At 41.1% G+C, this 16,541-nt stretch overlaps 1 protein-coding gene across 1 annotated transcript in view; it reads right to left on the minus strand.

Annotated features, from left to right (window-relative positions):
• The window catches only part of GRM1 (glutamate metabotropic receptor 1), a 348,169-nt gene that overhangs the window by 47,281 nt on the left and 284,347 nt on the right, over positions 1-16,541 (minus strand). The window contains exons 4-5 of the mRNA XM_038762331.1: positions 7,728-7,974; positions 3,628-3,796 (exon numbers count right to left, since the gene is read on the minus strand). Coding sequence (XP_038618259.1) covers positions 3,628-3,796; positions 7,728-7,974 — 416 coding nt within the window. The remainder of the gene's footprint in view (positions 1-3,627; positions 3,797-7,727; positions 7,975-16,541) is intronic.

The raw sequence follows: 16,541 nt of genomic DNA on the forward strand, positions 1-16,541 counted from the left end.
TCAGAGGTCATGGGTTCAAATCAAGGCTCCGCCAATTGTCAGCTGTGTGACTTTGGACAAGTCACTTAACTTCTCTGTGCCTCAGTTACCTCATCTGTAAAATGGGGATTAAGACTGTGAGCCCCCTGTGGGACAACCTGATCACCTTGTAACCTCCCCAGTGCTTAGAACAGTGATTTGCACATAGTAAGTGCTTAATAAATGCCATCATTATCCTTATCATTAGTGGCCATTCAGATCTGTTTGTTAGCCATAGTAGAGCTGAAGGTAAGGGTGACATTCTCATCCCCTTCCTGCCACTTTCATTAGCAAAGCTGTGGTGAGGGTGAACAGGAGGGAAGTCATAGGAGGAAAAATGTATCTGGTTAAAACTGACCCACAGTCTTTGTTGTTGTATGTTTGCTTTTTTTTCATGGTTTTTGTTAAGCAGTTGCTATGTACAGGGCACTGTACTAAGTGCTGGAGTAGATAAAAGCTAATCAGGTTGTAGAAGTGTAAGGCAGGGACTGGGTCCAATCTGATTCTTATATCTTCCCCGGTGTATAACACAGTTCTTGAAACAGTAAGCATTTACTAACTCAGGTCAGGTAATGAGGTTTTTGGAAAAGCTACTCTGAGTAACAGCCTTTAGGTTTTCACTTTTTTGCTTGGAATGAGCTACCTGGTGGAGAGGAATGGAGTACTCCACCATAGAAAGTTCCTTCCCTCAGGGCAACCTTTTCTTGCTCAGGGAAAACTCTTCACTCATTTAATTCAAGTAGTCCATGATTACAATCTGGACAACAGGTCCAACTCGAAGAAGTCCCTCCTTGGTACAGGTCAATGGGGGTTAAGGTGATTGTGACTGGCCTCAAGCTGGTTTCCTTCTATAAATACCCATTATGATCAAGACCTTTCCATAGGTTGTCAGAGGAGACAGTAGGCTACACAATGAGACCAGTCAATCAATCAATCAATGGCATTTATTGAGCACTTACTGTGTGCAGAGCACTGTTCTAAGAGCTTGGAAAAGTACAGTATAACTGAGTTGGTGGACATGATGACTGTCCACAAGGAGCTTGCAATCTGCAGGGGGAGGCAGACAGGACTTGGAATCAAGAAGCCCAGGTTCGACTCAGAGCTCCACCACTTACCTACATTTTGGGCAAGTCACTTAACCTCTCTGAGCCTCAGTTTCCTAATCCTTAAAATGAGAATAAAATACCTGTTCTCTGTGCTGCTTGGACTTTGAGCCCTATGTAGGATGGGAACTGGGTCCAGTCTAATTATTAGGTCGTCTCCAGTGCTTAACACACTTGGCACAATAAGCACTTAATAAAAACCACCATCATTATTATTATTCAATCTGCTGCCTTGCTGTGCCCAAAGAGAAACCATATTTGCAATACGGCTGTGCCCCTTGGGCCCAGTAGACTCCCCACCTAAGAGCAAGTTTCTTAAGCACAGTTGAGCAGTGATCCTCTCCTGGATAGGTAATTTCACAGCTCTTAAGAGAGACAGATCAGTTGTATGGATGAGTTCCTACACAGTTGCTACTCTGGATTGTATAAATTAAGAAAGGGATCATTGAAAATTGGAGAGGGAAAAATACCTATTAGATTATCAGGGGTGAAAGTAAAAATATTTTCTAACTAACTGGCTGCAGAGTTCATTGCACTGGAGGGGAAGGAGCGAACAGGTTTAACTGCAGCCAGGGGAAGGACCTGGAGCAAAGCAGCCAGGGCAACCTCCTTGTGGGCAGGGATCATATGTGTTTTATGCTCCCAAGCACATAGTTAGTGCTCAATAAATATGACTGATTGATTGATCTCAAGGGACCGCATTAATACACCAGAACAATTTCCTAGAATGGAAATGAAGAGTTTAAATGGTTCCTATTGGGGGTGGCTGGTAATGTCCATTGGTGCAGTGGTGCCAGGGCATTGGAGGAAGAGGTGACTGACCCTCTTGTAGTGGAATTAGTCAAAAGCTCCCTACCCTGCCCTATCAATCAGTAATATTTATTTGGGCAACCACAATTGCTATACTAAGAATAAAGATCCCTTCTCACAAGGAGTTTATAATTACTAGCTGATATTTTGTCTTGCTGAATACTCAGTCAGTGGTAGTAGTATGAAGTAGTGTGGGTCAGTGGAAAGGGCACAGATCTGGGCATAAGAGGACCTGGGTTCTAATCCCAGCACTGCCACTTGTCTGCTGTGGAACCTTGTGCACTTAATGTCTCTGTGACTCAGTTACCTCATCTGTAAAATGGGGATCAAGACTGTGAGCCCCATGTGGGACATGGATGATGTATCTTCTATCTCCCCCATCTCTTAATATAGTATTTGGCAAATAGCAAGTGCTTAATAAATATAATAATTATTATTAATATTAATGGTATGTATGAGCACTTACTGTGTGCAGAGGACTATTCTAAGCACTTGAAAAAGTACAATACAGAAGAGTTCATAGACACAATCCCTGCCAAAAAGGAGTCTTACAATCTAGAAGGGGATAGAGTCATTGAAAGAAATTACAGATAAGAGAAATGGCAGAATATAAGGGTAATTATTTAAGGGTTGGGAGGCTTGGGGTATGGTGAATATCAAATGTTTAAGAAGTACAGCTCCAAGTGAACAAACAACACAGAAGGGAGGGTGAAGAGGAGAAATGAGGGCTTATTTGGGGGAGATGTGATTTTTGGAAGACTTTGAAGGTGTGGAGGGTGAAGAGGAGAAATGAGGGCTTATTTGGGGGAGATGTGATTTTTGGAAGACTTTGAATGTGTGGAGGGTGGTGTTCTCTCAGACATGAAAGGGGAAGGGATTTCCAGGTCAGGGAGAGGATGAAGGCAAGGGGTCAGCGATAGGATGGATGAGATTGAGTTACAGTGAGTGGGATGGGGTTAGAGGAGTGAAGTGAAAGGGCTGGGCTGTAGTAGATCAGCAAGGTAGGGTAGGAGTGGGAGAAAACTGAGGTAGATGGGTAACCACCGGAGGTTTTTCAGGAGTGGGAAGATATGGACTGCATGTTTTTTTAGAAAAATGATCTGGGCAACAGAGTGAAGTAAGGACTGGAGTGGAAAGAGACAGGAGACAGGAAGGTCAATGAGGAGGATGATAATAGTCAAGGTGATATATGAATATGTCTACCAACTGTATTGTACTCTCCCAAATGCTTAGTACAGTGTTCTGCACACGATAAACCCTCCGGAAATAACACTGATTGACCTGGGTTCTAATCCCAAATCTAACACTTGTCTGCTGGGCGACCTTGAGCAGGTCACTTAATTTCTCTGTGCCAGTTACCTCATTTGTAAAATGGGGATTCAATCCTCCTCCCACCTAGACTATGAGCCCCATGTGGGACAGGGACTGTGTCCAACCTGCTTATCTTGTATCTATCCCAGAGCTTGGCATATAGTAAGTGCTTAACAAATGCCACAATTATTATCCTCATTATGGAACCAACTTCCCACTGGGATCAATGCCATGCTTTTCATTAATCCCAAAACAAAAGGAAAAGCAAATCTAACATCCCCCTTCTCCCCAGGGAAATTTTATTTAATCTTTTATTTGGGCATATATGCTCATTGCCTTTCGGGGGGAAAAAGGGATCTTAGACAAGGCAGTAAATCAGGAGTACCTTAATCTGTCCCTTTAAGCAAGGCTCGCTGCACACAGACCGAACCATTCCACTCTGGTTCATCTGGATCTTATAATCATCAATATTGAGCACCCCTTCATGCCAGGTCCCAATGAGGACATAATCATATTGGTTGGAATCCGTGAATTGCAGATTCATAATATCGTATCTGGGAAAAGAGAGCAGAGCAGACAAGTTATCACACTATGGTTCATGAATATCCACTTCATTCTTTATGGAGGAGAGTCAAGTACTTCACATTATTCTTCAGTATGAACCTGAATATGTAACCGTATCTACAAGTGCATGAACAGCTATATGCCACCTTCCAACCTTTCTCAATTTCCTTGTTTTCTTACACAATAGTGCCATTCTAGGTATGCCCAAACCAGCCATAACCTCCACCAGTTTGAACCTTAAGTTCTTGTTTTGCACTTATAAGTCCTGTAGAACAAAAGTCTCTAAAATTGATCCATTTCTTAGGTTCAATCAGTTTTGTTTTATCCTGTATGCTGGGTCCCTAGACTCATCTTTCAATAGTTAGTTTTTGAAGTTAATCAGGTCCCAGTATTTATTGTGCACCCACAGGGGAAAGATGACTGCTAGAGAAAGCAATAATTGCAATGGAGAGTTCAAAGTGAGTAAAAGGCACTGTTCTTACAAGATAAATCACATTTAATGTAGAGAGACAACCCTGGAAATAATCCTCAACTAACAAGGGCATATTGGACATATATCTGACCACTAACGTAGGATTTTCATCTGCTTAGCGGGAAACTATTTGATACAAATAGTTCCTTATTAAAGAAGGTACTTTTCTACATCATCAACACACCTACTGGTTAATTTTCAGCATTAAACTTTAGCATGAATATTCAAGGTTGCATATTGACTGCTCGTAAAATAATCAATTGTATTTACTGAGTGCTTACTCTGTGCAGAGCACTGTACTAAGCACTTGGGAGAGTACAATATAACAGAGTTGGTAAACATGTTCCCTGACCACAATGAGCTTTCACTTCTTCCAAAGCAAGAGTAACGGTGGAAAAAAATGTGTTTATTGAATCAGACATCATTTCTTTTTTTTTTATGTCATGGAAATCTTATCCTGGATGGGGATCCTTCCCTATTTCTCTCCAGGAAAACTACCACCACTGGGAATTTCCCAGTATCACTAAAGGATGTCAGAATCCTTTTCAGTCCTTTTGTCCTGGCATCTGTTCTTCACCTGGTGCCAAGGCTATCTTGAACCAGATTATTTTCTACAGCATCACTCTTCAGGAAATGTCTTGCTGTTTACAAAGCTAAATTAAAGCCTACCCCAATCGCTTTTCACTATTTGGGCTAATGCCCAATTTTGATGTGTTTTCCATCTTTCTTGTGGTGGGTTGAAAAGTGGTGGTGAATATTAGTAAAAGGATGTGAATGTCAGAATGAATTTGCCACTTCATTTCATTTCCATTTTTCTTCTGTGTTTTCTTTTTCCGTTATTAAGTCCATTATGTTTCATCAAATCAAGAGCCACAAATTTCTATTGTTGGTCTTAATGTTGTGTATTACTGAAATGTTCCTCCTTTCTGTGTCTCAGTTGAGACTTTTGTTCAGGCCTCCTTGTTTTGCTTTCAGAAAAGAAATCAGTGCTCACTGTAGGGCCCTTTTCATTAGCATTTGGAAATGAGAAAAAAAATTGCACAGCATTGTAAGAAAACAGAAAAACAGAGAAGAGAGGGGTTGGAAGTGGAGAGGAAAGTACAGAGGAAAGCACTCTCCTGCAAAAAAAAGTCCCACCTAGAGACAGGAGAAATAATGGAAGCTCCTTTCTCCTGACCTTGTGCCTCCCTCCTTGCATGCTAGAATTTATTTATAATATTCTTCTACTGCTAATTGCTTTTTTCCTGCATCCTCCATTGCCTGCAGCTTATGTTAAGGTATGATTAACTGCAGTAATTACAAAGGAGAACATAAGCACAGGTGAAGGAGGAATACCAAGAATAACATTGTGGGAAGAGATTAAAATATAAATTGAGACAATCTACAGACTAATTCTGAGCTCAGGAACCAGTATTTGTGAATGGCTGTGGGAGAAGGGAATTATTGAATCACTTGGTCAACAATGGGGAAGAGAAGGAGGCCACGACTTGAAATGATATCTGTCATGGAATTGGTTAGATCAAATGAGAAAGATCTTGAAAAAGGATTGGAGAGTATGATCTTAGCCTACTGACACGGTCCTTCAAGATTCCTCATAGGAAAGAAAAATACAGGCAATCTCCTGAGGAGATCTTCCTGAATGAGGGAAGAAAGGGATTATGATGGATAGTTCCAACATAGATACTACCTAAGAATGAGGAAAAGACTGAGCTTGTTGTGGGCAGGGAGTGTGATGTTATATTGTACTCTCCTGAGCACTTAGTACAGTGCTTTGCACACAGTAAGCACTCACTAAATATGATTAATAATAATAAAAGACACCTGATCAAATGAGAGCTCAAGTGATAGTGAAAAAAATCAAGATCCTTAAAGATTATAATAGATTTGCCACATCAGATATACCTATAAGCATTCAATTTCCCAATGCATCAGAAGAATATTCCATTAATGGGTTTCTGTGAAATAGGCTCTCTTGTGCCTTTTTTTACCCCTGGGTGTGATATGGATTTTTAAGCTGACATAAATGTGCCCCCAAATTTGGGACTCATTATGTGACTAACTTCTCTCCTTGTTCATTGAACATGCCAGATATTCAAAATAAACCAGCCACACAAAACTTAAAATAGGAAATGTTTTGGAATCCACAGGTATATCAATAGCCTGCAATTACTATATATTGTTCCATTTCATTTTCATTTTTTCACATTTACATCCAAATTTCTATAGATTAGACCTACTCCAAATCTATTCAGTGAACATTCTCTGTGAACATACAGAGAAGTTTAAACATGTCAATCAGATAGGACAATAATACTAATTTTGGTTTGGGTAAATGGCACAAATGTATGATGTGCTTAAATTAGTAAATGACATGGTGGAGGAAAAAAAAACCCACAGATTTGGATCAAGATGAAATGAGTCCATAATGTAAATGGATTTGTATAGTTTGCAAATGGATATGGAGAATAAATAATCCCCCCAAAAGCACTTGGCAAATAAAGTCTATAATGGGAAGACTCAGATAAAGGAACAACTGGGGGCATATGAAATGTGAATATTTCTGCCCATTCTTACTGTCCTTAAGAATCCAGATAGATAACATTTGGCTGTTTCTACTTAAAAACACCCATATTCTGAATACAGGTAAAAAACATCCTTCCTACTTAGATTGGAAGCCTTATGAGGGATAGGGACCATGTCCAACCTAATTAATTTGTATCTACCCCAGCACTTAGAACAGTGGTTGACACACACATCATAAATGCTTAACAAACACCATAAAAATGGCAATTTAATTCTACAAGTGAGTACTAGAAATGCTACCAAATGTTCTGACAATTGCAAAAATAAAGAACATCAGTTGGATAAGATGTGACAGGAAGAATCTAATCAAGATCATCAAAAATACATTCCATAATCGTTCACTTTCATATGTAGTGGGGGATTAATTGATTGCATGCTACTCAGACTGTTTCTGGTAAAAAAATAGCACTACTGAGCAGGGGGACTTGATGCCTGTGGGGAAATTCGCGCCCACAGTGTTCTTCCAAAACATGTGAGAAGCAGAGATTGAGATATATTTCTGAAATTTCTTTCCAACCATAGTAGAAGTTCTTACTCATGTCTAGTTGGCTCCCCATAATGTCTAATCAAATCCCTGCTCCGCCAATTGTCAGCTGGGTGACTTTGGGCAAGTCACTTCACCTCTCTGTGCCTTAGTTACCTCATCTGTAAAGTGGGGATTAAGACTGTAAGCCCTCTGTGGGACAACCTGATCACCTTGTAACCTCCCCAGCGCTTTGAACAGGGCTTGGAACATAGTAAGTGCTTAATAAATGCTATTATTATTATTATAATGGTCACCAAACCAAAAAGGCCTGAATTCCTCTGAGCTGTATGATCTTGGCTCTTCTTGTCAACTGCAGCTGCTCAGTCTTTGGTTTCTTTACCTGCCTGGAGCGTCTCCCTTTTCATCAAACCACACTTCTTCTCCCGAAACACCAACGAAAGAAGACTTTATGAGGAAGTCCAAAAGCTTGCTTCCATCAATGGGCTTCATAGCGTCGCACAGGCCGACATGTCCAGGGCAGAGGGTGTGATGCATATTCTGCAAGCCATGTGCCATAGCATAGATAGCATTGATGACGAACCCCATTTTGCTGTCCTGAACATAGTTTTCTTCTAAACTCTCGTTTCCTGGAAAAAGAATATACATTTTTAAATAAATAGCAAAACAAGAGAGGCCTGGAGATTTCATTCAGATTATAAAAAATTTTCACACTGGTGAAGCTATCATTGTTCATTATTATATTCACTTATTCCACGTATTTGTGTTTTTAATGGTATTTGTTAAGCCCTTGCTATGTGCCTGTTACTGTACTAAGAACAGGGGTAGAAACATTTGACACCTGTCCACATGTTTTGTTTTGTTTTCTGTCTCCCCCTTCTAGACTGTGAGCCTGTTGTTGGGTAGGGACCGTCTCTATATTTTGCCGACTTGTACTTCCCAAGCACTTAGTACAGTGCTTTGCACACAGTAAGTGCTCAATAAATGCGATTGAATGAATGAATGAATGAACATGTGTGTGCAGAGCCTGGCACTAGGCAGTGTGACCTAGTGGAAAGAGCACAGACCTGGGATCCAGGGGTCTTAGATTCTAATCCCAGCTCCTCCACTTGTCTGCTGTGTGACCTTGGGTAAATCATTTCACTTCTCTGTGCCTCATCTGTAAAATGGGGATTAAATTCTGCTCCCTCCTATATAGACTGTGAGCCCCATGTAGGACAGGGATTATGCTCAATCTGATTAATTTGTATCTACCCCAATGCTTAGAACAGTGCTTGGCACATAGTAGCACTTAACAAGTACTATAAGAAATGTTAATCAGGTTGGACATAGTCTCTGCCCCACATAGGGATAGCAGCCTTAATCCCCATTTTACAGTTAGGGTAACTTTGGCACAGTGAAGTTAAGTGACTTGCCCAAGGTCAAACAACAGACAAGTGATGAGCCGGGCCAAAACTGTCTGACTCCTGGGCCTGTGCTCTATCCACTAGGCCATGCTGCTTCATTAAGTACCTTCTCTGTGCAAGGCAATTATTAGACATGGGGCAATTATAATTGAGACATAATCCTGCTCCCTATCAGTTTGCAGACTTATGTTCTACCAGTTTTATATTTTCAGAGTCCACCAACTACTATGGTATTGGCATTATCCTGAATTTAGCACTAGCCAGAAATGTCAACTTGACCACCTTGTATGACAGGGTCTGGTTCCTAGATTAGAAGCATCCCTCTGAAGAGCTGGAAAAGCAGTTGCTTTTCTAATTCCGCTCAAAATCCTCACTGCCAAAGTGTATAGTTAGTATTTAACTCACTGCTCACTGAATACAATGCCTTAAAACTAAGTGCTTGGGAAGTATAATGGAAGTCCAAGATCTATTTCCCCAAAGAGCTATTAATCCCACTGGGGAGAGACACAGAAATATACAAAAGCAGGGTAACAGAATTAAATAACATTGAGCAACCCATCAAATATATCCATATATTGAAATTCTGAGGATGGACATATGTAAATAAGTGTGAAAGACAACTGAAAGTGATAAAATTTGTGGGAATAATAGGAGGTTGGTTTTTAGGAGGGTTTTGAACATGGAGAGGGAGTTGTGGTCTGCAGCATTTTGGAAGGAAACAAGTTCCAGGCCCTGGAGGACTATGTGAGCGAGGGGCAAGACAAATGCAGATTTCATTTGGAGTATTTCCTTTCATTTCAATCAATCAATCAAATCAATCAATCGTATTTATTGAGCGCTTACTGTGTGCAGAGCACTGTACTAAGCGCTTGGGAAGTACATGTTATTAACATATAGAGACGGTCCCTACCCAACAGCGGGCTCACAGTCTAGAAGGGGGAGACAGACAACAAAACCAAACATCCTAACAAAATTAAACGGGGGAGAGTCGTGGTCGGGGGGCTCTGAGGAGGAGGGCCCCCCACGAGCCTGTCGGAGGCCGGCCCAAAGGGGGGAGTGGAGTGTTTGCATATAGTTATATACAGAAAATACATTAAAACCTAGAAGAAAACCTTTATAAAACAATACAAAGAAAGCCCAACCCCCAAGAATTCCATAAAAGTCTTATTTCACATAACAAAATAAGCTCTTTTGTTACTGCTATCATCATGATCTTCATCAGATGCCCTCAATTATCTTTTATTCAGGGCATATGTTTTGGTCCCTCTTTCTTCTTTCCTTAGTATCTATCCAAGAAGATAAATAGGGGAAGAGAAAGGAAGTGAAATTCAAACTCAAGCCTGTTGCTTTTGTAGAAATTCTAATCAAAAGCTTATTGATTAGGATAGCTGAAGCATTGACAAAAAATGAAAGTTTGGGATCATCTTTGTTATCTGTGCCATCCTTATTTCCTATTGTTCAGGTGTTCAGGATGTGTCTGTCCTGTTAATTAAGGACCTCCATGCATTTGTTGTTAGCTACAAGGACTAAAAAATGTAAACTGATCAAGGATGGTTCATGCCTTTTTGTAATGTATCCTAAAATCCTAAGAGAGGTTGTAGGAATTAAGAGGAAAGGCTAGATACAAACAGTGTTATATAGGAACATGTACTGGGCTGGACAATGGAACAGGAGTAAGAAAAAGATAAAAATAAAAAATAGCATCGAGGTGGATAAGACAATGATGTGCTTAAGGTAGCAACAAAAACTTCCATTTTGAAAAATCTATCAATCAATGACATTTTTTGAGTGCTTACCGTTTGCAGAGCCTGGTACTAAGCATGTGGGAAAGCACAATTCAATAGAGATTTTAGACATAATTCCTACCTACAAGGACCTACCAGGGGAGACAGATATTAGAATAAATTACAGATAGGGGAAATAGCAAAGTGTGGACTGAGGGTGGGGTGATTATCAAGTGTTTAGAGAGTAGGGTGAATGCTAAATGCCTATGAGATAATAACAATAATAATAATGGCATTTATTGAGCACTTACTATGTGCAAAGCACTGTTTTAAGCACTGGGCAGGTTACAACGTGATCAGGTTGTCCCATGTAGGGCTCACAATCTTAATCCCCATTTTACAGATGAGGTCACTGAGGCACAGAAAAGTTAAGTGACTTGCCCAAAGTCACACAGCAGGCAAGTGGCGGAGTCGGGATTTGAACCCATGACCTCTGACTCCAAAGCCCATGCTCTTTCCACTGAGCCATGCTGCTTCTCTGCAGATCCAAGTGCAGAAGGGAGCATCTCCCCAGTCCCACTTCTATACCATTCTACCTCCCCTAGTCCTCTCTTTACCTTCCTTTGAAGCCCATCTCATCCACCTTTACCACTGACTCTAATTACTAATCATGGTCTTCTACTATCCCTTAGGTCCCACCTTCAGCATTCTGAACCATTTTAATTCCTTTCTCACACTCTTTCTGTCTTTCTCCATCCCTGCATTGAAACTTGGGGACTTCAATACCCATGTGGATGCCTCGGATGATCCTTCCACTGTTCATCTCCTCTCACTACTCTCCTCCAGTGATCCCCTGCTCCACCCCACCATACACATTCACCAACCTGGGCACACACTTGATCTCATCAGCTCTAGTCACAGTACAATCTCCCCCTCACCAACTCTGAAAGTCCTCTATCAGACCACAACCTCCTCACCTGCTCTGTCTTCTAAACACCCATTCCCCACAATTCTGTCCTATTCCCTCTCAGAGATCTCTGATCTTGTGACCTCCCTCCAATATTCTAAAAAACTCATGCCCCAAACTACCTTCTCCTGAATCACAAATTGACTCCGTCAACATCACCCTCTTGACTGATCTTAACTCTCTTGCTCCCTTGTCCCTACACCAATCTCGTACCACTAACCCGAACTCTGGATCCCCTCTACAATACATTTCCTCCACTCCTGTGTTTGAGCTGCAGAATGTGGCTGGTGAAAATCTAGAAACCTGGATGAACTCATCCTCCTCAAGCCCATCCTTGCCTGCTTTAATTTGGCCTTCTCCTCTGCCCAACAACTTTGCTTCTTCATCCTTATTGACTCCCATGACCATAGCCCCCACCAGTAGCTCCAGACATTTAATTTCCTCCTCAAACCTCCTGTCCTCCTGCCCCTCCATCTCTTGCCCTTAATGACCTGGCCACATGCTTTATAGAGAAAATTGAAACCATCGGGCACTATCTCTCTAACATCTCCCCTGCTGCTCTCCAGTCCCTTCCTCCTCTTGTGCCCTCTTTGACTCTTCCAATTTTCCCAGCAGTATCTCAAAAAGAGATCTCTCACCTCCTTTCAAAATCTACCACTTCCACCTGCACCTCTGACCCTACCCCTTCAAAGCACTCAATCACCTTGCCCCCTTCTACCTTCCTTCTAGACTGTAAACTCATTGTGGGAAGAAGTGTCACATTTTATTATTGTACTGTACTTTCCCAAGTGCTTGGTACCGTGCTCTGCACACAGTATTGCATGTTCTGCTCAGTAGATATGATTGAATGAATATCTTATCAAAGCACTTGCCCCCTCCCTTCTCTCCCTGACCAGCACGTTCAAAATTCACATTCCAGTGATTTCTCTGCTGCTTGTAAACATGCTTATTTAGCCCCTATTCTAAAATACCAATCCTCTCCAAACTCCATGAGCGAGTTGTCTATGCCTACTGCCTCCACTTTCTCTCCTTCAGTTCTCTCAATCTCATCCATTCTGGTTTCCTCCCCCTTCATTCCAAAGATGCTGCACTCTCCAAGCTATAAAGATGTAGTCCAATCACCTTGTCCTTTCCTATCTAATCTTGCTGATTCCCTTCTACAACACAACATGCTCACTCTTCTCCTCTAAGTACTCACTCTATCATTTTACTCACCGCTGACTCCTCACCCACATCCTGTCTCTGGTCTGAAACTCCCTCCCCCTTCATATCCAACAGACCATCACTATCCCCACCTTCAAAACTTTATTAAAATCACATCTCTCCAAGTGGCTTTCCCTGACTTTGCCCTCGTTTCCCCTACTTCCTCTCCCTTCTGCATCATCCTTGCACTTGGATTTGTTCCCTTTTAGTATGTGTTATTCACCCCATTCTCAGCCCCACAGCACTTATGTACTTATCCATAATTAATATCAATATCTGTCTCCCCTTTTAGATTGTAAGCTCTTTGGGGTCAAGGAAAATGTTTACCATCTCTCTTCTATGGTACTCTCCTAAGCACTTAGTACAGTGCTCCGCACACTTTAACACAAAAATTACAATTGTTTGATGCACTGAAGTGACCACAGGTGAATTTTAGAAATCTGTGAAATAATATACTGCTGTGGAGAGCAGCTGGGCCACAGTGAGACAGAGGGTCACCTTCTCCCCTTGAGGTGAGCTTTTCACCCAAAGCCTGTCACCCCTTACAGCCCCCTGGTCCCACTGCCCTGAGAGCAATAATAATTCATTCATTCATTCATTCAATTGTATTTATTGAGTGCTTACTGTGTGCAGAGCACTGTACTAAGCTCTTGGGAAGTACAAGTTGGCAACATATAGAGATGGTCCCTACCCAACAGCGGGTTCACAGTCTAGAAGGGGGAGACAGACAACAAAACATAATAATAATAATAATAATAATAATAATGGTATTTGTTAAGCGCTCACCAAGGAAGACCTTAAAGAACAAGAAGCAATTTTGCAGGTAAAGTTATCATTAATCTCCCTCCTGAATCCTAACAGAGCATTAGGACTAGCTTCACACAGTACATGCATGAGGCAATTGCTTCAGTGTACACCATCGTGAGGAGGCAGTGGCTACAATTTTTAAATTGCCTACCTATCAGAAGGGGTGCTTTTGCACACCCACAACTGAGGGAGGGATGGGGATCATTCAGTGACTCTGGAGCAAGGAGAACTGGTTATGGCTCCTCTCAGAGCAATGCCCTATGTTCAATGGTTTGATTGAACTGCCATGTGATGTCATTATGGTTAGGTAATGACATCATGCAGAATGCTGATTGTGAATGTGGTTTGATATAGTAATATTATACCAAGAAGGGTGAGGCAGCAAACATTTCCTTGCCAGAATTATAGGACAGGGGACTTACACCATCTAATTTAGAAAAAAAAACACTTCCAAAACCAGATGAAACCAACAAAGTGACACTCAGAAATACATATGTATAAACAAGTCATTTAATACCAATTACTGGGAATCATTGCTGAGGTCTTTCAGCAAAGCATTTCAGTTAACCTTCACTTTCATGGAGCTTTTTACAGAGAGTCTCTAAAATAGCTAGGACAATGTCGCACATGACTTTATACATTACAGTCAATATCTGGATGATATTGGAAGCTAATTAGAAAATATATCTAAGGATTTTATGAAGAGGATAATGGTATGCTAGGGAATGGACATGTTCTTTCTATATCAGTGTCTGAAGGGCCATTGGCTAAAAATGCATGCTGGTCTTCACCAAGTATAATCCAATTGGTGATTTGCTGGGAAAAAAAAAAACATACATTTCCCAATAGTGTTTGGCCAAATCGCTCTGTCCTCATTCATTCAATCGTATTTATTGAGCGCTTACTGTGTGCAGAGCACTATACTAAGCACTTGGGAAGTACAAGTTTTGGCAACATATAGAGACAGTCCCTACCCAACAGCGGGCTCACAGTCTAGAAGGGGGAGACAGACAACAAAACAAACATATAAACCAAATAAAATAAATAGAATAAATATGTACAAGTAAAATAAATAGAGTAATAAATATGTACAAACATATATACATATTCATTCATTCAGTGTTCCCCCCAAGAGAAGGTGGGCTTCCCCAGGGAGGGGCAGAGCGTGCCCCCCTTTGGGACAGGAAGCCCCCGCAGCCCCGTCTCCGTGGCGGGCTCCCTGACTTTACCATTACTAGTGATAATTGGGGACAAATAATTTAATAATGACGACAGGAGATGAATGAAACAATAATCAGGTTGATGCTCATGTTCATACTTGTCAAATCATAATGGGAAAGATAATACAATAGCATGCATACTTTGGTGTGAATTGAGCAATCTATCACTGGCTGAGACACTTTAATGAAAATGGTCCTCAGTGCCTGCTGTGCAGAAATATCATTGTTTGATGTAATATCCCTCATATTGAGAGCTTCCCAGATGTCTAGAACATAAAGCACCTTTTCCAAATTCCACATCCTGAAAAAAGTCATATTGAGAAATATTGTCATGATGTGCCAGGTGAGAAAACTATGCACGTCTTTTTTTCCATTCATTCATTCATATTTATTGAGTGCTTACTGTGTGCAGAGCACTGTACTAAGCACTTGGGAAGTATAAGTTGGCAACATATAGAGACGGTCCCTACCCAACAACAGGCTCATAACAGTTTGCACTCTTTTCTTAAATAAACACACATAGCTTTAGTGTAAGTAGAAATCAAGTGTCTTTGTGCCCTTTAAAAACCTACCAGTACATTGTTTCTGAAGATTTGAAGCAATATCGAAGCTCAGAACTGTCTCTTTAGTTGCGAGCCTCAAGCAGTGTTGTACTGTTGGCAACATTCCAATTTGCTTTGGTTTGGGGAAAGTATGACACATATTTACCAAATCATTGGCTTTTCAAAATTATTTTGTTTGCCTTGGAAATTATCCCACATAGCATTGCACAGCTTATTCTTTAGGGATAGGTGTAGCTCCCCCACTCTCTCACCTCTGACAATCCAGCATCTTGGTGATTCAACAGTGGTAAAACTTGGAACCCTTACAGATCATTCCCCTAGAAGCAATGTGACCTAGTAGAAAGACCATAGGCATGAGAGACAGAGGTAATGGGTTCTAATCCCAGTGCTGCCAGTTGTGTGACCTTGGGTAAGCCACTTAACTCCTTTGTGTTTAAGTTTCCTCATCTGTAGATTGGGGATTAAATGTCTCTTCTCCCTCCTACTTAGAGTGTGAACCCCATGTGGCGTAGAAGCTGAGTCCAACCTGATAAACTTGTATCCCCCACAGGACTTGGTAGAGTATTAGACAGTGCTTGACTCATAGTAAGCACTGAACAAATACTGTAATAAATGACAATAAAAAGAGTGGGTGACAGAGAAGTAGCATGGCCTAGTGGATGAAAGCATGAGCTTGGAAGTCAGAAGAACCTGGGTTCTAATGACTGCTCTGCCTTGTGTCTGCTCTGTGTGACCTTAGGCAAGTCACTTAATTTCTCTTTGCCTCTGTTACCTCAAATGTAAAATGGGCGTTAAGACTGTGAGACCTATCTGAGACAGGGACTGTGTCCAACCTGAAAACATTGTATCTACCCCAACATTTAGTACACTGTCTGTTACATAGTAAGTGCTTGACAAACACCATTAAAAAAACCCAACTTCTCCTTGTGGAGAAATCTGGGGATTTTCCAACAGGTTTTCTCTAGGGCAGTGGTTCTCCAATGAAAAACTCCCAAAAGCAGGTTCAAATTGCTGTTCAAACAGACGAAGACTTCAGGCTCCCAGGAATAATGTGCTCATTGCCCCAGTTGCTTACCGACACTTAGAACAGTGCTTTGCACATAGTAAGTGCTTAATAAATGCCATTAAAAGAAAAAAAAAGGTGTTGAATTGTCAGGGACCTGTGACTTCAACTAGCTGATACTGTTGATTGGTTAAAACTTTTTTTTTCTGGAATTGAGAGTCTACTCCTAGGAGTATGCCTGGCCCTACTGGTATACAGAAAGTCCATTGTTCTCTTTAGAAAGGAGACAAGTGACCACAGAAA

This window comes from Tachyglossus aculeatus, chromosome 2, assembly GCF_015852505.1.
Source record: "Tachyglossus aculeatus isolate mTacAcu1 chromosome 2, mTacAcu1.pri, whole genome shotgun sequence".
In the NCBI taxonomy this organism is placed as follows: Eukaryota; Metazoa; Chordata; class Mammalia; order Monotremata; family Tachyglossidae; genus Tachyglossus; species Tachyglossus aculeatus.